The 22826-nt window shown below is 31.0% G+C and overlaps 1 protein-coding gene across 1 annotated transcript; it reads left to right on the forward strand.

Annotated features, from left to right (window-relative positions):
* Positions 1-257: 257 nt before the first annotated feature.
* LOC139490223 (low-density lipoprotein receptor-related protein 8-like) lies at positions 258-11964 on the forward strand. The gene is made up of 6 exons (XM_071277072.1): positions 258-294; positions 2631-2756; positions 4667-4795; positions 6424-6552; positions 10872-11003; positions 11797-11964. The coding sequence occupies exons 1-6, from the start codon at positions 258-260 to the stop codon at positions 11832-11834; spliced, it is 591 nt and encodes a 196-aa protein (XP_071133173.1). The 3' UTR covers positions 11835-11964.
* The last annotated feature ends 10862 nt before the right edge of the window (positions 11965-22826 follow it).

Consider the following 22826-nt stretch of genomic DNA (forward strand, 5'->3'; position numbering starts at 1 on the left):
AGTAATTGGTGGTCTGACACCTAAAGCTTGAAAAAATTGTAACAGTTTAATATAGTAGTCATAATCAGTTAATATTAGAATTGACCTTTTTTAACACAACTATATACTTCTTGGAAACTAATTATAAAAATGTATTCTAAGACACCATATGACATATGAATGCTTATTTTTTGTCATTAAATATTTTTGTTCAAGACACTCTTGTCACACTGTTGCAGTGCTGTACATGTATACTAATTAAAACGTCGAATGTAAACATGGTCGAATGCATATGTGTATATGTTGGTACAGGAGGTAAAAAAATACACTAGCACAAGTAAAACGTTATATCTTTCAGAATATCTTTGCAAGACAGCTGAATACTGTCCACTCGCACCTGAAGAGTTGTGGATAAACATTATTATTACATTGGTTGCGATGATTTATATTAATTTCCCAGTTAAATAAAAACCGATAATTTCACATGTGAAAAAAACGTGGTTATTTCACTCTCCGACGTCATAAGCGTTATCAAGACGTCGATAACGTCGGATCAAAACAAATTGTGAATGCGTAAGGAAAAAATATAGTTCCTTACATTTTCTATATTAATTTCATTAAAAAAAACATTTGCCAATGTAATAAAAAGAATAACTGATTAAAGAATTCAAATATCGACAAGTATTCAACTCGTGACCAAACAACGCTGATAATTTACTCATGCGCAACGCGCATTCGTTAATTAACGTGTTGTTCGGTCACTCGTTGAATATTTTTCTCTATATAAATTCTTCGATAAGTTATTCTATAATTATAATTTAAAACGAACATGATTGTGCTTTTATGCATTAATAAACTTGTTCTAAAATATAAATAACTGAATTACAGGTGCTGCATTACCAAACATTTTTACAGTTGGAATAATTAAATAAGTTCGTTTAACGCACAATAATGTACTATTATAATAAGTTATTTTTTTAGTGTGAGTACATTTAATTGAACTCAACTGTTATTTTAGGTGTGATTCATTTGTAATCCTTTTACACGGTTTACTAGCTCAACAATATGAAGATCTGAATTACATTTGAATATCTTGATTGATATAACTTTTACTATAATCATGTAAGTTTGTTTTTTTTTTGATAGAGAAGACTTAAATAAAATCCTTACTTAAGACTTTTACTTACCACTATATTTCACTGAAAGAAGAACAAAATTTAATGTGAAAACAATCATAATTATAAAATATATTTTAACGGTTAAATCCATAAACAAAAGTAATTTGTTTCAAAAAAGAAATTTAATTATGTTGAATCATTCATTTATACAAGATAAAGACATATGGACATGTATTTGAATTTTACATTTTAACCGACTTACTGGAATATATGTCATGTGACTCTTCTTAAATATTATGATTTAGAGCTAGCTAGGTTTCGCCACTTTCCAAAAGTCGAATACAAAAGCGCAAAGAAACTCGATATAGAATAAGAAGATGTTGCACCATTGAAAAGAGGACAATTATCCAACCAGGTCTAGATTAAGCAATCTTCAGCATTTATGTGTAATACCATTTCAGAAAGTCTATGGTTTGAACCTGATACAGATTTAACCATCGATCTGTTGCAAGCTTTAAATGAGACAATACAGACAATCGATAGTTATATAAATAATTTCATATTTTCTCATACAAAGTCTATGTGATACATTCTAATAAAAACATAACGTTGTAATATTATGACTGAATATTTGATACATAAACCGACTTACGCTTCATGGTGTCATATTCTGAAGAAGAAAATAAGATATAATATGATATTTCAATTTAAAAATTTTGTTATATTCAAGATTCTGAAATCATCTGTTTTGTCGTGAAGTGTTTGTTTTCCAATTGCATAAATTGTTTGTCAATTTCTAGATGTAAGTCAAAATATGAGGCAAACTAATTAACTGTATCTGATGTATCAATTATCTCTAGTTCGATGGGATAGATGGGTTCAACATTGTCACCTAATATTGAATTATTTAGTGAAATAACATCATCTTTATAGCGGACGGTAAAGTTACAGGGTATTGAGAACTTGTTTACTTCCTTACTTAGAGGTTTTTGTATGAATTCTGCTTCTTAAGAATAAAGGATGATCCCATGGGAATGCCGATTGTTTGTTGAAAAACACGTCCTTCAAACGTAACAAATATGTCAAGACTCCTGGATTTTCAAATCTGGAATAAAACAATATTAGCAACTATTTTTCAAATGAGTGATATATAACGCTTTGTTAACTGTGCATTCAAATGAGTCGTTTACTATTTGGAGCGTCTCAAACATTAGTTTGTAGCGGTTATACACGTAGTAAGAATTGTTTAATTAAATCATACAGTGGATGAAATTTGGTGTTGCATCGCAAGACCCTCATTTTATATAAATACATTCGCTAGACACATTCAAAGGTAGTATACACATAATTGATATAATGAATCGAATTTCATTAATTGAATATATTTATATTATTCACACTTAAGTGTGTAAAATGACTCTGTTACCTGTTACTTAATGTGAATCTGAAATGCATGACTTTTCTAAACCTGTTTTTATGTCCCAAATTAGTAATTTGCCAAACAGGTATTTATTTCTTGGTTTGATATTGTAGCTTACGAATGTCCCGTGTATTTTGCAAAGTGTCCTAATGGTCATCAGTGTGTACATCAGTCAATGATTTGTTCAGGGGAACAGATGTGTGATGGCGAATCAGAAGATGAACAACAATTTTGTAAAAGTAATTCATTAATTAACTTTTTTTTTATTAAGATACGTATTTTCTATCGTTACAAGTAGAAAGGTAAAATGCAGAGACTTCTTCACATTTCACGGTTGACAGAACAGAGCTATTCCAATTACCAGACATTCACTTATTCTCATTATAGATAATAAAACAGTTAAATAAGAAACCCATATGAAGTGAGTACGAATGTATGTATTTCCTGTCTGGAATGTAATAACTAATACATAGCCCAATTGCTATTTTGACTGATGTTCAAATAAAGTGGCAGTCATTTCATAGTAACACAAACCTTATCCTGACTTGTTCCGAAAAGTGCAGTGACTTCCGGAAGTTGGATAGTATAGAAACATGTACTTCTGAGAGCTTTAATTTGATATCGAAGCTACCTAAATATTATTTTTTTAACAAAGTTACTGGTATGCGTGGGAACTATTTTCGTAACAAAAAACATTCTGTACTATATTAATTTATGTTCTTTATAATCGGACCCGAATAAAGGTTGTACATGTATAGTTATTACATAACCAATCTTGCTATATTAATTTTTTCTGCACTTAAATTCATTGTATCATATATTTCTAACAACTATTTAATTTCTATTAAATCACCATTTTCACCTATGTTTTGTCTTCGGTCTCTTATCTTGAAAATTATTATAGAAAGATAGCCACTTTAGATAGCAAACATGATCAACAAGACTATTGTCTCATTGGCAAATTATGTTTATATATCTACAAATAAATCAACAAAGCGAAAATCGTGAGTCCACTTATTATTGAAAGTATTGTTTGTTAATGACTAGGTTGATGAATAGTGTAAGATTTTGACTATTGTCTTAAACATTTTTAAAAGATATTTCTTTTTTGTCTACGGAGAGGAGTTGCAAGATGAGGATTGTTAGTGATGTGGTATATGTATTCGATGATGCGAACTTGCATAACAAGGATTGAATGATTATGCTAATTGAAATGTTGGGTAAACAGTGTACCAAGTCAGGAATATGACAGTTGTTATTCTTTCTGTTGTTGTGTTTAAGCTTTTAATTTGGCACTTGCTTAGAAACTATTCGTTGCAAATTTGCCTCTGAGTTCGGTATTTTGGTTAATTTTGTTTTATGCATTTTTGATGATTTCTTATCAGTGGCCGCATGTACGTTTGTTAAGCCTTCCTTTCGTTTGCCCGACATATTCTCATCAGTAAAGGTAACACTCTAATCCGTAAACGAGACTTGTTGATTTACAATTCAAATCATCGGAGCTTCTGGTAAAGTAGGATTTCTCAGTTAAATTGCTAGTGAATTGAGCATCTGTTATTAAGATTTTACAGGTCTTACAGTGTTTGGTTTTACATTTCGAAATAAAACAGTGTTGTTCAGAGTCAATAAACTCAAGCATGTAAGAGGTTTAAGATAATCTGTTTGAATAGAGAATGTTAGGTGTATTTTTGAAAAATAGACAAGCGTAATGTTTAGTAATCTACCGCCTGTTTTTATTTTCTTTCATTATTTAAATTGCATGAATATTTCTGTTGTAAACAAAGCGTCTGAAGTACAATATTTTTTTTCTACACATCGGCTTATCATTCCGAGGCACCTATGATATACCCCAGTTCTGAGTGGGATTTCTGATTATAAAGTATTTCGTGAATTGTTTTATAGACTATTATTTGTTTTTGGTAATTTTTTTCATTTCTTTGTCAGTTTGTTTCCGACTTATGAGTTAAATACTCCTTGGTATTTCTTACCCTTTTTTCTCGTTTCGCATCTTCTGGATATGTCTTTTTTGTTTGCCTGAAACATATATCTAACAATGAAACAGAAAATCATCATCATTATCTTACGATAACTGCACATTGACAAATTGAAAATGAGTACATGTATTATTCATGTTATTGTTCAATTGCAGCACGCAGCTGTGGTGACATAATGTCGAAATGTGATAATGGATACCAATGTGTGTTCGATTTCAAGACATGTGATGGTGTTGCAGATTGTGCAGATAGTTCAGACGAGGATCCAGACTTATGTGTAGAGAGTAAGTTTATTTGAATCGACTGAATCAATGATTGACATTATGTCAATAAAACAAATAAAAGCTGTAAGGTTTAAGTAATGAAAATAATTTTCCAGGTTCAAAAAAGTCTAGGATAACTTTTTTTTCATTTATCAAATAATTGACAGATTAATTACCCTTACATATGTTTTCATAATATAGTGTGTGTTGTGTTGCCCGGCATATATTTAGGTTGTCTTTGATTCAAGCATATTTAGTCATTTATAGAATAGAAATTGATTTATAATAGATATAGGAAGATGTGGTGTGAGTGCCAATGAGACAACTCTCCATACAAATAACAATTAAAAAAGTAAACCATTATAGGTTAAAGTACGGCCTTCAAAACGGAGCCTTGGCTCACACCGAACAACAAGCTATAAAGGGCCCCAAAATTACTAGTGTAAAACCATTCAAACGGGAAAACCAACGGTGTAATCTATATAAACAAAACGAGAAACGAGAAACACGTATATCTTACATAAACAAACGACAACTACTGTACATCAGATTCCTGACTTAGGACAGGTGCAAACATTTGCAGCGGGATTAAACGTTTTAATGGATCCAAACCTTCTCCCTTTTTCTGAAACAATAGCATAACATCATAACAAAGAAAAACATACGATAAAATATCAATTGGCAGACTTAACTCAATCAAAAAACGTATGATTAAATATAAACATGTTTCTATAAGATCATTTCTTTGATTCAAGTACACTACCACAAACAAAGTGTACTAACACAATAAATCTGACGAAATCGTTGTTTTTTATATTGGTGTGAAAATCAGATTAATGGTAATTACTGTAAACTGATTACTTGTTTCTCTAAAAGAAAGAAAGTTTAGCACATGTCCTTCCAGCTATTATCGAGGCAGATTATATTCGGTCATGCAATGTAATGCAATTTGAAATTATTTAAACAGGTATCAGAACACGCAGAAGAGATTTGAAATAAGCAACATAAGTTTGATATTATTTAAAGTAAAGCTCAAATGATTATAAGTTAGAAAATAATTAAATTGTTCAACAAAATATTAAGCACATAGTTCGTAAATCATATATGTTAGACCTACATTAATATTCGGAAAAGTATTCCTAAAACAACACATTTTTACAAAGTCGTTATTTACAGTATCATTATATATAACTAATTTTGTAATGGTCTTTATTATTTGGAAATATTCGCAACTTTTAATTGACAAGTCGACACCCACTTAACCTTTCAGATCCAAAGAACATTTAGTTATGTAAAAGTCACATTTGAAGTACAAGAATAACATACAAACTTTAATTTTGTCAAACTTGTTAGTTGCCACATTTCAAACTTAACACTTAAATCAGCTTTATTGACAAAAGGAATACGAATATTGTTTCTAGTGTCGAGTCACTATTAACAAAAATGTTCTTGAAATGATGTGTTGGTGTTTCTTTAAAAAATATCATCAGCACTGAAACCTACTTAACTTATGTGTGTTTTTTGCTGTCATTGGTGTATACTCAAATATAGAAAAACCAGGCATAAACACATGTTAAATTGTAAAGGGACATCAGTCAAAGGGTTTAAGTACATAAGTTTATTCTAATTTCTTTACATCTTTATTAAAGATCGTATTTGTCCAGTTGGAATGGTGAAATGTGAAGATAAGGTTCAGTGTATTTATGAAATACAGTTTTGTAGTAAATATCCTAACTGCAAGGATAAATCGGATGAAAGCCCTGAGATTTGTACAAAAGGTAATAAAATATCTTTCATTATTTGAAAAAAATGCTAGTTTTAGTACGCAGTACTAATAATGTTTACAAATTGTAATGGTTATTTTTAGCTATCTATATCATGTTTCATATTTTGACAAGATGTTAGTAATATGGTTTAATATCCATTAGTACGTCTATGTCGGAAGAATTACAGAAAGAGATATTGACCAAAGAAACGGTACACATATATCAGATTCGCACATGCTATTGTCTGTCCTCTTGGTTAATAAATCTTATGTACGTAGAATCAATATACCAACTTCACCTTTATATGGGATATACTTTCCCAACCCATTCCGTATTCAAGAGCTTGCAGCTGCTAGTCAGACTTTATAAAACGTCATTAGTGTCTAACAAAAAAAAAGTTGATGAACCAAGGTAATGTTAAAGAACATTTAGTTCTTGTTAAACAAACAAAAATAATCGATGGATTCCAAGACCCAGTTGATACATATTTTGTACAATTTCACCAAAAATATATAATGGTCTTGAAGTATAGATTATAGGTACTGAGTTGTTTATCATCTGGATAACGTGTTATAGTGAACTTTTTATTTATCTTTGTATATATTATAATATAGTCCAACATAATATACTGTTGTCTTGGCTGCTTTGTATTTGTGTTATTGTGATGTGTACATTTTTGTATAGTTGTCTTTCATTTATGCTAAGGTACTCTGTCTACCAAGTGTATAATATATATATATATACCGTTTAGTTTTTCTATGTTAAAATAATTATTTGATTTTATTGATAAAAGATTGAAATACAATAATTGACTGCTGTGCCTCAAATTTTTAAACTTTTACCTATTATATCTGTTTGTTTTGCTAATACATCGTTGTCAATATAATATAATTATATTCAACGGTCAGGAAAATTACAACCGCTTTCCATTTGGTTGATTTGTTTTCACCTTTGATTTTGTCTTTTGATAAAGGAATTTCCGTCTCGATTTTTCATAAGAGTTTGGTATTTTTGTTATTTTACTTTATACTTTACGTTTTCTTTTTACCAGTGTTAGTTTCATGTGTAAGTTAAAATAGTTCATTTTTTTATACATCATGTACATGTTAATGTTTGCATGTACTCATGATTTTTCATTAGCGGTTATAGAAAATATAGACATGTATATAGAAAAATAAAAATAACCGAGTTGAGTACAACTGATAATGGGGGGGGGGGTCGTGTAATGAGTATATAATTTTGGACTCAACCATTAGATAAAGACTTGTATGATGTTCTATTTGTTCTAGTATTAAAACAGCATCAAACAATGAAATTGAAAATGGGAACGGGAAATGTGTCAAAGAGACGACACCTAGATCAAAGAGCAGAAAAAACAGCTAACGGTCATAAATATGTCTTTAAAACAGCGAAAAAAATCCCGCATCCGATTGCAGACTTCAACTGGTCCCTCAACAAAAAGATGTACTAGTTCAGCGACAATGGAAGTCACACTAAACTCAGAAACAAACAAAAATGAACCAAAATTTAAAAAAAACATACCATACAAGACTAACAAAGACCAGAGATTCCTGACGTGGACAGTCTACAAAAATGTGACAGGGCCAAACATGTTTCGGTAGATCTGAACCCGTCTCCTATACCTCTAGCCAATGTAGAATAAAAGAAACACAGCAAATCGCACAGTAAACCTCAGTTAAATAGAGGTACGAGTCCCATGTTATAATAGGTAACAGAAGAAACTAAGTAAAATGACAATGATGCATAAATTAACAAATGACTACTAGCATATACTGAAACGCCAGCTTCATTTAAATGGGTTGAAAGATTAATGTCTCCATCTTTTAATTATCAAGCACAATCTCTCCCGCTAGGAGGTAAGCATCATACCATCATAAAATATAAGAGAAGAACATAACCCGTGTCAAACTAACTACTTGTTTTAGAATAACTGTGTTTATTAAATGAAAGAGTGAATAAAAAAATGACCCGAGAACAGTGTCGTGACTGTATCCCTTCTGAATATGTCTGTTTAAAGGCTTGATTATCTTTTGAGATAATTGACGATATGCTTGTGCTTTGTATAGAATACTATCATAAAAGATTGGATGTGAATACCTTAACGCATAGGATTGACTGTTTTAACGTCACTTTTAAGCACTACTTTTTGGGCTATTTCGTGGAGGCCAGTTTTTATTGGTGGAGGAAGCCGGAGTGCCCGGAGAAAACACCACCCTTCAATAGGAAAACTGACAACCTATAAAAAAAGAAGTAGTGGTATGATTGCCAATGAGACAACTAGCCACAAAAAAACAAAATGAAACAGACATTAACAACTATAGGTCTTCGTTCAGCCTTCAACAAGGAGCAAAACCCATACCGCATAGTCAGCTATATAAGAACACGATAAGACAATGTAAAATAATTCAAACGAGAAAACTAACGGCCTTATATATGTAAAAAAATGAACAAAACAAATATGTAACACATAAACAAACGACAACCACTGAATTACAGGCTCCTGACTCTCTACAGGCACATACATACATAATGTGGCGGGGTTAAACATGTTAGCGGGATCAACGCTCCCCCTAACCTGGGACAGTGGTATAACAGTACAACATAAGAACGAACTATGAAAAAGGCTTAACTGATCAGATGGACAAAAATACAAGTGGACGTGGCTGGGTACTTATACATCCCGACAGTCAAAAAAGATTAGAGTCGAGTGCACCGACACGGGCGGGGTTGGAACTTACAAACTCAGTGTTGACTGGCTAGTGATTACAGTTCTAACTACTTAGACAACTCGGCCATATGATGTCTAATTTATACATACGAATGATGTCCTTGTACATTAAGTACAAATCATCTCTTTTATCGTAAATGTTGGTATTAACCGTCCTGGTAAAGAAATATATATAGAGATCCAGAAAAAAGGCAGTGTTCTTGACTAGTATTAGCTTTATGTAGTATCAGTTCAGCAGGATAAATATCTCATGTATACATACTAAAGTCAACATTATTGCGAGCCAAATATGATCCAAATATCTAAAAGTATTATTTAATTTTGCTTCGATGGTTCTATACTGATTTTAGTTCGACATTGTAACTCGTAACAATACGGAAACATGTCCGCAGTAAGTTATGCACAGTAAGTCCCCATTCAAATATTGATAACAATATACGGAATATCCATAACGAACAAAAATGGTATCTATAAAAATTCAAGTGGAGTTAACGTATCAAAGCAGGTCAAAATAACCTTTTTTTTCGATTGTTGTTACCAAAAAATACTAAAAGAGTTATATATATAATTTTTAAATTTTTAAATACCCGTTTAGTTAGGTGTGTGATTTTTTTCTTAATGAGATAATGAGGCAAAGTGGTATATAGGGTAGACAAATCAAAGCTTTGAATAGATTCGAAATCACCGATATGAGCATGCAATTTCTCAAGTATTTCCATCGAATGTTTGACACACCAAATATTATAAATTCCACTATTTTCAAAGGTTGTATTTTAACAATCTATTACCAGGTTTTTTGTTTGTACCAAGTGTAAGTAAAATAGACAGTTTAGTAGTGGCACAATGTCTTGAAGACGAAATAAATCTATATTTGTAAGGTGTTTTGTGCAGCGTTTTAAGTCATTGTCATTTTATTTTCGACATATGAGTTTGAATCTCCCTCTGGTATCTGTCTGCTCTCTTTTTTAAGCCTGTACGTAGTTGAAACTTTCATATTATTCCGTTCTGCTTTAAAAGAGGTAGCTAAATTTTTATGTTTGTTACAGATGTCATTTTTCGAAAATGGAGTCAGATGGAATGTTGGTTAATTAGTAATTTTCTTTTGCTGAACCTCAATGTATAATTAACGTCAAATAATAATGATATTATTGGCAGCCTTATCACCCGGGGCAACAATTTATTCCTTGACGAGGTCTTTTAGCCTCTATTTGATACCAGGAACCGGGCTATTATGGTTGTTGTTAGGATTACAATGTAATATGTTCTTTATGTTGAATACGACTACGTTCATTATTGAATTAAACATAAAGAATCTAAGGACTTTACGTCAGCTTTTTCTTGTTTTATCCATTTCGTGCTGTAAGTAAAGAATGAATCGTGGATGATGTTAAGAAACTCATTCTAATCGATAATTTATTGGGGACGATATTTAGATCCTGAGGAATGATTTCAGCTCTCGGTCATGGACGATGTTAGGTCTCCTTTTATAACATGAGAACAGGGGCCATCAATGTATTTGGAATTACTGCAATTTCATGACGTATGTGTATTGTATATTCAAATCTTTACGCTATTTTTACAGACAGGGCTTGCCCTACTGGAATGTCTAGATGTTCCGCCAATGACCCACATTGCATATATGATAAATGGTTCTGCAATAACCTACCAGAATGCGCAAACAGAGAGGATGAAAGTCGGAATAGTTGCTTTAATCGTAAGAAGATATTTAAATTAACACATGTGTACATAAAGATGTTATCTCGTGTATTTTTAATTAACGCCATGTAAAGCACGCCTTAAATCGAACTTATTAACTTGTTATGTGCAAAAAGAGGCAGATTTGTCTTATATCGACCGCATTTACTCACTTCGTTCGTTTGGGTTAATTTGGAACGATAACAGGACTGGTGAAGTTGAACTTATCATTTTATATTTGCTCAAATGTGCGTGAAATATAAATCGATGTTTCTTTTCATTTTGTTTTTCAAAATGAAATACAAGATATGTAAAGTTTCTCAAATATATGCAAAATGCAGTATAAGGTTTATTCTTCCCCCTTTTTTGAATTCACCTTGGGATTAGATTGTTTTGTTTAGACTTTTTCAACCCATCGTGTTCTTTGGAAAATGCCTGTTCAAAGTAAACAATATAACAGTTAGTTTCTGTTGGTTGATAAAGACTTATGTTGTCAAGTTTGATACATTTCTTTCTGAGACTCCTGAAATTACCTGCGAGTTCGTCATTATTGTTCATACTTGATTTATTAATATGTTCAGTATTAACAATACATACCAGCTGGTACTGGTACTTTTTAAGTGATTGCTTGTTCTGCACTAATTTTCTTACAACTATTTATTTGTGTACATGACAAAAACAAAGTGTTCATACTATTACTTTAAAAATGATACGTAATGCAGTGTCCAGAAATGGAAGATCGTTGCATGTAATATATATATATATATATTGATAAGACATTGACATAGATTCTTCTTAATTTATCTTTTCAGGTCCAAAGGGATCCACTGAATTTCCGTGGCTGACATAGCTAGCAGTCTGATTGAATTTTAAGTAAAAACATCTTGCCATACGACAACAGATTAAAAATTGAATTATGTGAATTAAACATCACACCTTTATTGTATCTGTAAATAGTTGTATAGACTATTATCATAAAATATTGGGTGTGAATACCGTAACGCATAGGATTGACTGTTGGTGTTTTAACGCCACTTTTAAGCACTGCTTTTGGGCTATTTCGTGGCGGTCAGTTTATTCTAAATGAGATAATGAGGCAAAATGGTATATAGGGTAGACAAATCAAAACTTTGAATAGATTCGAAATCACCAATATGAGCATGCAATTTATCAAGTATTTCCAAAGAATGTTGGACACTCCAAAAGTTATAAATTCCACTATTTTTAAAGGTTGTATTTTAACAATCTATTACCAATGGCAATTTGGTTTGTACGAATCTTGCTTTGAGATTTTATCATTATATAATAAACAAAATATGAAATATGTCATGGTATTGTTCAATTGCGACCCGTATAATTTGTATCGTTAGTCTTGTCATTGGCATCTCTGGTCACTGCTAATATGACTTCATGACGATATAAAAATCAGCTGAAATTCAACACAATGTTTACAGGTTTTTTTTCGAGAAAAAATACCATGGTACAACTGATCTACATAAAATATGAAAATTAAATAAGAATGAAACGTTTATTTGAGAGACATAAAACTTTCTTTCACTTTCAAGATTTTTCTCTTCAGCAGTATAATTTCGACGTTTTAGTTATCCAATTTGTAATTTACGCACATTTATGACCAATGTTGTTTTCTTTGCAAGAGGGTAGGACAAAAAAAATATGTGTACGCGAACACTAACTATGCTTATCCAATCAAATTTTAAAGACAATTATGATTTTAAATTTGATTGTTCACTGTACTTGCGTAAAAAAAAAGTCGACATTTAGTGTCTGTATGTGTAAACATGTGCTCTTGTATGTAACATATTTCCCTGCAATCTTTAATGTTTCTGTTATATTGTCTTTTGTGTAAGACTTTCAGATTTGCTTGTCAATAAATTGATACGCATTTTTAATAATGAATCACTTCAAACCTGTGGTTATCGGATTTCTTATTGTCATACACACATTTCCTGGCTGACATTAAACAAAATTGAATCAAGCCCTTGCATATGTCGATGATAAAACGTACCATATACGTTTGTTCTGCTATAAAGGGTATACAAGTCACCTTTTACAAGTCGGTTAATAATCTAAATAGTTCACCATGTTCATTCTATGTCCTATTTCAAGATAAGTGCAAAACCCTAGTAAATGAACTTTCGACGGATTTGGCTTTGTTGATCTTATGATAATTAGAAACTGACGATAACAATGTTTATTGATTTCAAGATTTTAACATGGAATACAACAATAATAATTTTTTGAAGATATAAACATGGCAGTAAATCCATTACTGGTAAACAAGGGAAAAAAACAGAAACAGTCGAATTCCATAAGTCCAAGAAAAATAGACAGTAACGAAAAACAAAATTACCTAAAAGATAAAAAAAAATCCATATAACACTACAGTGAAAACCTTAGTTAAGCAACACTGCCTCATTAGACACCGTTTTTGAACTCGTGTACTTGGAAAATCCTCAGTCCCATATATTATTATGATACCCACATGACCAATTGTGTTACTTGTGCACGTGAAAATGCTATGATTTTATAATCATCTATATTTAGATGAATAGAATGGTTCTGTGACTACGACTTATGTTTCGTCTTAAATTTCGATTCTAAAAAATCCATATATGGTACTGTCGGAAATTTTCGACCACTTAACGGTAAATTCGATTATGACGTCAGTGAAAAAGCAATGGTCATCTTGACGTTACAAGTAAACATCTTTACATAACGGTTATTATTTTCGTCAAAGAAACAATACATAATTTTTGATAATTGCATGGCTATTTTTACGTTGTTAAATATTCGGGAATTTTCGACCATGGTCGGGTGTTTTCGACAACGGAAGGGTATTTTCGACCACTTTACAATATCTTTCCGTGATTTCACTGATTATTTTATATTATGGTTCTACCCCAGAAACAATTGGTCATGAAGTGTTTTATTGATGATGTTTGCCGTCGTAAGTGGAAATAAACGACCATTTTACTTCTTAAAGTGATACCGTTTCGGTATTCACACGAACATTACAAGAGCTGATCAGCGACTGATATTATGCTCGCACTGGGCTTGTAAATACTCGTGCGTATTTCAATCAATTGTCGTGAACTGTATTGATAAGATCACACTGATGACTAGTTTGTGTGCTCTGTATGTGAATAACTATAGTGTTGTACGTGCTATTGTTCATTCAGTGTGCCCTACGTACGGTCCATAATAGGTCCATAATTACTGGATAAAGAACACGAACTTGTGCATGTATTGAACTCCATTTTTTTTAAATTAGGATCGGGCCGTGGCAGACTAGGTATACCATGGACATTATTTTTGTTTGTTTTTGATCAGCGGTATACCACTGATTTTATCTTTTATCTTCATACTGGTTTGTGAGATGTAGTGCAGGGAAAATGTGTATAAAATTGAAGAAGTATGTCAAAACCATGCTTTGACGGCATATGCAGTCGCTTTTTTTGGCTGATATATTCAAAACACACTGTATTTATGTTTGATTGACATTCACAACCACTTTTTTCGCTCTCTTCGTTTTATGATTTGCAAAGTTTTCTTTATCAAAGTAATGATCCAATTTATATTGGATAACTATTAAACTAAATTTTGATGAGGTTTTTTCACAATATTTAAATTTCTCTTAATTTGATTCAGTTGATAAAAAATATCTTTATGCTAATTTTGTGTGTAAACATTTCCTCATCTCTTTTTTTTTTCATAAACGGTATATTATTATGAAAATATTGAAGCAATATAATTTACATTATTCATATAAGTACAAATATGTAAGTCTATGTTGAAGCGGGTAAAATATCTATACTTCTAAAAAAAACGAGGTCAAATTTGATGGCTGACGAACTTAACCTTATATATTATTGATATAGGACAACGGTGCTGATTAAAAATTACACAATTGTAGGCCTTTTTGTTTAGCACATAATTAATATTACCAATAATTAACAAGTTACGGATCGATTCCGATACCGATACGAGTAGAGCATGCATGTTACCTGTTACTTGAAACTAAGGTTTTAATGCCTTAAGGCAAGATGGGCCTTAGAAGTATAAGGCTATTATTTTAGATATTTGTTTTATTATATCTCTTTTCAACTATTTCTATGTCATACGTCCTTGTATTTTAAATATTTGACTTTGAGCGTTCTTGATGAAGGTCATTCCAGAAAAGCAATTTGGACGCATGACATTCATGACGTGTTGTTTTCGTTTGTTAATTATATACACTCAATTTTAAACAAAATAACTGTCGATAAAACGATCTAAACCTTTTAAGTTTAATAAGGATAACTTATACTAGATGACTGTTGTGAACATATTTTAAATACATAATATTTAATTTGATTTAACGTACCGTCGTTTACCGAAACAATGTATTTGTCTGTTATCATATATATTATTTGGAAGCCAATTTTGTTGTTTATATTTATTTTTGGTATGATATTTTTAGGAAAAAGTCAGAACATAACTTTCTTTTTCTTAAACGTTTACTTCTTTGGGATATAAAATTAATAACACAAGAATTTAAGAAATAAAAGAAACAATTTCAACTACGGGTTGATCAAATTACAGTCAGTTGTATCATGTTGTATAGTTTATGGACAAAGTTCTTTTGATTTTTATCAGCAAGATTTTTTTAAATTTTTTTCCAATCATTTCAAATATGATTTTCTATCAGGTACATTTAATAAAAACCTGACCTGCAAATAAAAACAAAATATATGCATCAAAGGAATTCATAGATATTTTGTTTATCTTTTACAGTACGTACATACGACATTAGAAACAAGTAAATAAGATATTCAGACAAGAACTTCGATATTAACATGATGACATTACAACTTTGCTTGTTCACTTACTAAATTTATATAGCATGCAGTTGTTTTTAAACCAGTAAAAATTGGCTTCTACAATATATGATTGGAGCTTAGTTGCAAATGCATTAACCTCAAAATATTAACGTATTATTGAAATCTGGTTGTAAGTAAATATCAAGAATAATAGATTCGGACGAAGAAGCTTTACTATAATTATATTGTAAATAATACAGGATTGAGAATAAAAAAAAATTAAGGTTAGCTGATGAAACAAACCGACACATACATATTAACACATATATCCATTATCTGACGTTTCCCATAAAGGAAACGCATTTGAAGAATTGTAGGTCTAGTTCCAATCAAACCGGTGTTAGGGATCGTTTGAAACTTGCACGGAGGTAAAAAATTTTCTTTCTCGTTATTAAAGCCCTCGCTGTGACTTTGAGACAAAGAACCGCTATACAAGCGATGTTCATTTACTCTTTGTGTTTTTCCTGTGCATACATTATTGTGTCATGGATGAATACCTAATACCCTTTCTCTTCTGGTATAATTCTATAAACTATTTGTAACAAAAACCTATGCCTAACTCGAATTAGTACGCTTAATTTGTGAATTCAAAAACCTAACAATTTCCTTATAAAACAAGACAAGAAAGTGCTAGCTAATTCCGGTTAATAAGTTTGAATGTCCCTTGGGTATTTTAGCCCCTTTCTTTGGAATACATTGATAACCACGTACTTTCTACTTAAGAATATAAGTGCTTGCTCTAACAAGTCGATTCGATTGCTATTGTTGAAAATTGTTACTGGGGACACTTTACCGAATGTTTTGATTTTTTAAGAATCCCTAATTGAATGACGCTGATTTTGAAGCAGACCTCTTTATAATGTTTGTGAAGATGAAATAGCAATAAAAAACAACGACGTATGCCATATATATGCCAAAACATTTTCTTCAATAAAGTTTCAGCCTTGCCTTTAGGACTGCAACAAAACTAGATAATATCTTTCAAATAAAGCTTATTCAAACAGACAAACACATTGTTGCTTTTGTAGTGATCAAGAGTATAACACAATGTTGACTGCTGTACCAATTTTTTGACATTTTTACCTATTATGTCTGTTTGATTTGTTCACACATCGTTGTCAATATAGTGGAATTTTATGCGACTGTCGTACAATTTATAGGTTAAGCCAGCTATAAAACGAGGTTAAGGTGGCTCTAGGGTACAAAAATTTCAGCAAAAAATTCAATCTGTATTTTTTCATTACAAATTTTATTTATTACACTATTAGTTAATACTTTGTGATATGGTACAAAACTCAACCCCAAAAATCGATTCAAGTTGGCTCCAAATGACTTTTAAATGTTTATATCATTGAAAAAGCTCCAAATTATCTCCCTTTGGTACAAAAATTCCATTTTTTGGCATTAAATTTGAAATATATTTTTTAACTCATCAGTGACCTATGTTTTTTATTATTGTCTTCAAATAAGCTGTACATAAACTAAATAATTGTAAAATTTAAACGATTTCTGTAATTAGGTTATTTTTTTATTTCGATGTTACCTCTATTTCTCTTATTAGTGCAACAGAAAAAAAAGGACATTAACAAAAATGTATGCTTCTTCCGGAGGCAGATTGTGAGCTTAAATGAACGGTGACCCCATTTTTTTAATTTCATTTTTCTTTTAAGTATATGATAAAGTTCATTTATAAAAAAAATATAGCGAAATCCTATATTAGGCAAAAAAAAAGATTTGGAGCCCCCTTAAATTCACCATATTCTACATAAGAAAATGCCTGTACTCAGTAAGGAATATGACAGTTGTTATCAATTCATTTAATGTGTTTGAGCTTTTGATTTTACCATTTGCATAGGGACTTCGGAGTTCGGTATTTTTGTTATTTGACTTTTTATTTTTTTTATTTTCAGACAGGTTTTTTTCATGTTTATTAAATTTATCTGATAAAAAAACCTATTTGGAAGGATTCGACAAAATAAACGGCTGATAAAGAATCAAAAGAATATTATTTTCGTATATTATAAAACTGACTATAATTTGATAAAACCGTAATTGAAATTGTTCCTTTACCTAAAATTGTAGTATTATGAAGTAAACGTTGAAGAAAAAAAATATGTCCTGACTTACCTAAAAAAAATATATAATACTAAAATGAATCTAAACATAAAACAATGGCTTGAAAATAAAACTGACACAAATAGACATACACATTGTTTCGCTAAACGACGCTAGGTTAAATGAAATTAAGTATTAATTACATAAAATATGTTAACGACAGTTATCTGCTATACTTTATCCTGATTAAAATTGTTACTACCAGAAACCACCCTTAAATTTTATCTAACTAAACAACAATTTAATAATAACATTTTAAGATTTATTATACACAAGTTTACAAGAAATATTATACAAATTGAAATGTAAACTTTTAGTCTGATGTAGACGAAACGCGCGCCTGGCGTATTAAATAATAATCCTGGTGCCTTTGATAACGATTTATCATGACATTGTTTATATCGAAATTCTTTTCTGAATCTCTGATGTATTTGTTCCCAAAGTCGTATGTATATGATGTAAAAGATAAACAAAACATATCTTCTTTGATGTATTTTTCTGGACAGGTTTTTTAATAAATTTACCTGATTAAAATTCCTATTTGGAATTGTAAAAATATATGTCCGATCCTTGGTCTTTTCTCTTTATCCGGAATTTTCTCTTAACTGAACGGAATATGCCCTCTCTAGTATGATGTAGTTAATGTAAATAAAAGTGTCAACCAATAACTTCTATGAATCAAGGTATATTAATGTCTGATCTGTCCAACTTTGGTTTCGGTAGATATAGCTGTCACGGAAACCTCTAGAACACCGTAGAAAGTTAACTCCTAGAAAACTTCAGAACAAAACTTCTAGAATACGACAGAAGTTAAATTACATACCGTAGATTATGATCATTTTGGAATCATTATGTAAGTCAAATAGAAAGTTTTAATCATTCTATCATTATCTATGATTGTTCCAGTGATTTTCAAACTGCAAAGTTATAACACTATTTTGTCAACAACTATAATGCCACACAAAACAAATTAGACAAAGATAAATAAACATTAAAATTACAATATTATAACAAATTTAAAAGGTGTAGATCGGTTGTATTGGCATTTATTCTGTTAAATTGAGTGTATATAATTAAAAAAAATTAAAACAACACGTTCAAAAGTGCATACGTCCAAAGCGCTTTTCTGGATTTACCTTCACCAGTAACATTGTAAGTCAAATATTTATAGCCAAGGATGTGTAAGAAACCAAACAGTTGAACAGCTCAATTGCCAAAAAAGACCTAAAACGATTTACTACAAAATATGTTGACGACATATCCTTCTTCGGATAAGTTGTCTAGTAATTTCTTAACCTCATATACATCCATGAACATACATAAAGGGGCTGTTAAAGACATACAATTGAAACTTTATGCATTTGATTGTAAGATATTTGTAGATTTTTTTTTATTAACAAAACGAATAACACATAAAATATACACACAAAGTTACAATGTATATATGATATGATGACATTTCAACTGTTATTATCTAGTGATAACTTTTGTTTAATTAACTATCATTTATTAAATTGATTGTCAGAATGATTATTATAGTTAATTTAACAATAGTTGGGTGCCCTGGCCATACATTCGTCTCCTTTAGAAAAATTTACAAAACATTAATGAAGGTAATTGGCTTATAAAACATAGTTAGCCTTTCAAACTTCTGTGAGATAATAGTTTTTGAAATGTCAGATATAGAATATAATGCGAATTCTGTCGTATATGTAAGTCTATAAATATTTTGTTTTCTTTCTAAGAAAGACTCGTTGCAAAAAAAAATGCAATTGTATTACAGTGACTTGATTATTAGTGTTACTCTCCACCAATTGCAACTCATTCAAAATTTTGACCAAATTGCAATTTGTTTTATTAAACCAAATTGTTCAACTGGTCAGAATATTGAACACATTGTTTAGTCAATATGTGAAAGTGCAAGGTGATAAAATAAAACATACTTACAATCCTATCAGATTTTAACTCTACTTTAATGATGTTATTACAAAATTAGTCTATTTGTATAGATATATTATAGTCATTTTCATGCTGAAGGAACTGTTATTATTTTGAATTGCTATAAAAATGTCCAAACTAAGCTTTCATATAGTTTTTCTTTCTAAAAGTATTCTATATTCATAAGAATCAGATATCATTTTAAATAAAACATCATATATTCAGTAAAATATGTGTGAAATACCAATATGCTATTGATCAGTTTCCATGGGGAGATAACCTAAAATATTATTCTTTTGAGTAAAGACTTTTTGAAAGAAAAAATGAGTATCTCCCCATGGAAACTTCCTACAAACATATCGCATTTCACCTTGCACTTTCATGACTTGGCTGTGGTTTTATACATCAGTTTGTTCAAATTTCTGACCAGTTGAACAATTTAATTTTATAAAACAAATTGCAATTTGGTCAGAATAGCAACACTAACAGTAAAGTCACTGTAATTTATTTTAACGGTATCTAAGCCAAAGTGGTAATAATATAATCCGAGCGTCTTAATTACACCTTCAAAAGTGTTTAAATGCTTTATTGTAGAAACTATCCAGTGGAACATAAAACGCTCTATTAAGAAACAAAGATAAATTTTGTTTCATTTACAATTATATAAAAGAGGGACGAAAGATACCAAAAGGACAGTCAAACTCATTAATAGGATACCATAGAACATATGGACTTGTGGTGTATCTGCACTCATGGAAACCATGACCACCAGTTACCAAAGAATACAAACAAATTCACAGTAATTACGTGGTGTATTTGCACTCATGGAAACCATGACCACCAGTTACCAAAGAATACAAACAAATTCACAGTAATTACTTGCTTAACCCTTTTGACAAACAGTAAACAACTATAAAGAAACGAATCCAACGTACATTTTCATTTTTAATCGTACCCACAAACATATTCTGTTACTTATTACTCTCAAAATGGTTTTACACAAAATCCAACTCAAAGGTAATTTAATAAAGGAGAAGTCGATAAAACTGACACAAAGCGCTGGACTACATCAACCGAGTCATTATTCCCATGATTCTATTATAGACTACATCAACTGAGTCATTATTCCCATGATTCTATTATAGACTACATCAACTGAGTCATTATTCCCATATTTCTATTATAGACTACATCAACCGAGTCATTATTCCCATAATTCTATTATAGACTACATCAACCGAGTCATTATTCCCATGATTCTATTATAGACTACATCAACTGAGTCATTATTCCCATATTTCTATTATAGACTACATCAACTGAGTCATTATTCCCATATTTCTATTATAGACTACATCAACCGAGTCATTATTCCCATAATTCTATTATAGACTACATCAACCGAGTCATTATTCCCATAAATCTACTATATTGACAGAATGGTGGGAGAAGCATTATATTGACAAAAGATCAATCACGAAAAATCGCAAACAATTACAGATACATTTTTTTTTTAGTTTACAAACCTGCTCGTGCATTTTTCATTGTTAAACAATTTATCTTTTAAGATACCTGGGACGATCTTATTTCACAAAGGATTTCTATTGTCTACTTAGTTTACCTCGAACTCATTTACCCGATGCAGGTCTTTAAGTTGAGGTTCAATTCAATTAAAGTTAATCGGGCATGACTAATTAGATACGCCCTCTTAAAATCAGGGGGTCCGAAATAGGATTAGAAAAACACCCAGCAAAATACCTTAATTTACGATTTCAAGAATTTGTTTGATTCAAAGTGCTTTTGGTTGCTTAAATATCTTCAATCAATAATCAGACGGTATCTTGTGGAAATAAATAACCAGTCAAACCGGGAGATGTTGGCTGCAATAGGGATTAATTAATAAAAAAGTCCATATCTGATTTTCTTATAGTGGCGGTTATTGATTGCAAATTCGTGACGCTTTGTTTATGGTATTCGTCTATCGTGGGGATAAAAGAAGGAAGAAGGGCTTAACTTAGGAGTTAGATCATTACGGTTCAAATCTATTCTATAACGGCTACGCTTTACCTCTAGCGAACGATCTGCCTTATTGTAAAAAGTGCCACTCTAAATTTCTAAACATTTGCTTCAAATTGATTCACTTTGAATCTAGTTGTGAATATATATGCATATTGTACCTCGAACTTATTTACCAAACTTATTTCCAATCTTTTCTACATTGCATGGTTAGAGGTATAGGGAAAGGGTTGAGATCTCACAAACATGTTTAACCCCGCCGCATTTTGCGCCTGTCCCAAGTCAGGAGCCTCTGACCTTTGTTAGTCTTGTATTATTTTGATTTTAGTTTCTTATGTATAATTTGGAAATTAGTATGGCGTTCATATATTTGTTTAGGGGCCAGCTGAAGGACGCCTCCGGGTGCGGGAATTTATCGCTACATTGAAGACCTGTTGGTGACCTTTTGCTGATGTTGTTTTCTATGGTCGGGTTGTTGTCTCTTTGGCACATTCCCCATTTCCATTCTCAATTTTATTTTATGACATATTTGCAACTGAACACAACGGAGCAATAAATTAATCACCTCCATTTAGTGATTTATAATTATTTGTCCTCAATTGATTATAGTCTCAAACAGTTTTCCAATTTTTATATAATATTCCATTTTTATTTACATTTGATTTTTTATGCGTAAATCTTAGCATTTCTTCCATCATTTTTCTCTTTGCATTTATTTTTTTTAAATATTAAAAAAACGTTGTCGTAGTAACATCAGGGGTTACATTGTATAATTTCCAGCCAAACCAATAGGGGAGGGACTAGAACAGAAAAAACAATTTTCATTGAGTGGCAATAACTCATATATTGAAGCGTACAATGACGGCTGTCTCGTTTAGGTGACACAATTTAAT

The sequence above is a fragment of the Mytilus edulis genome, chromosome 9 (assembly GCF_963676685.1).
Source record: "Mytilus edulis chromosome 9, xbMytEdul2.2, whole genome shotgun sequence".
Lineage (NCBI taxonomy): Eukaryota > Metazoa > Mollusca > Bivalvia > Mytilida > Mytilidae > Mytilus > Mytilus edulis.

Excerpts from the sequence above, each read along its gene's own strand:
- LOC139490223 (XM_071277072.1), top strand. The coding sequence starts at position 258 with ATGGTCGAATGCATATGTGTATATGTTGGTACAGGAG. Across the intron at positions 2,757-4,666 it reads TGAACAACAATTTTGTAAAA|CACGCAGCTGTGGTGACATA; the intron begins GTAATTCATTAA and ends GTTCAATTGCAG. Across the intron at positions 11,004-11,796 it reads TCGGAATAGTTGCTTTAATC|GTCCAAAGGGATCCACTGAA; the intron begins GTAAGAAGATAT and ends TTATCTTTTCAG.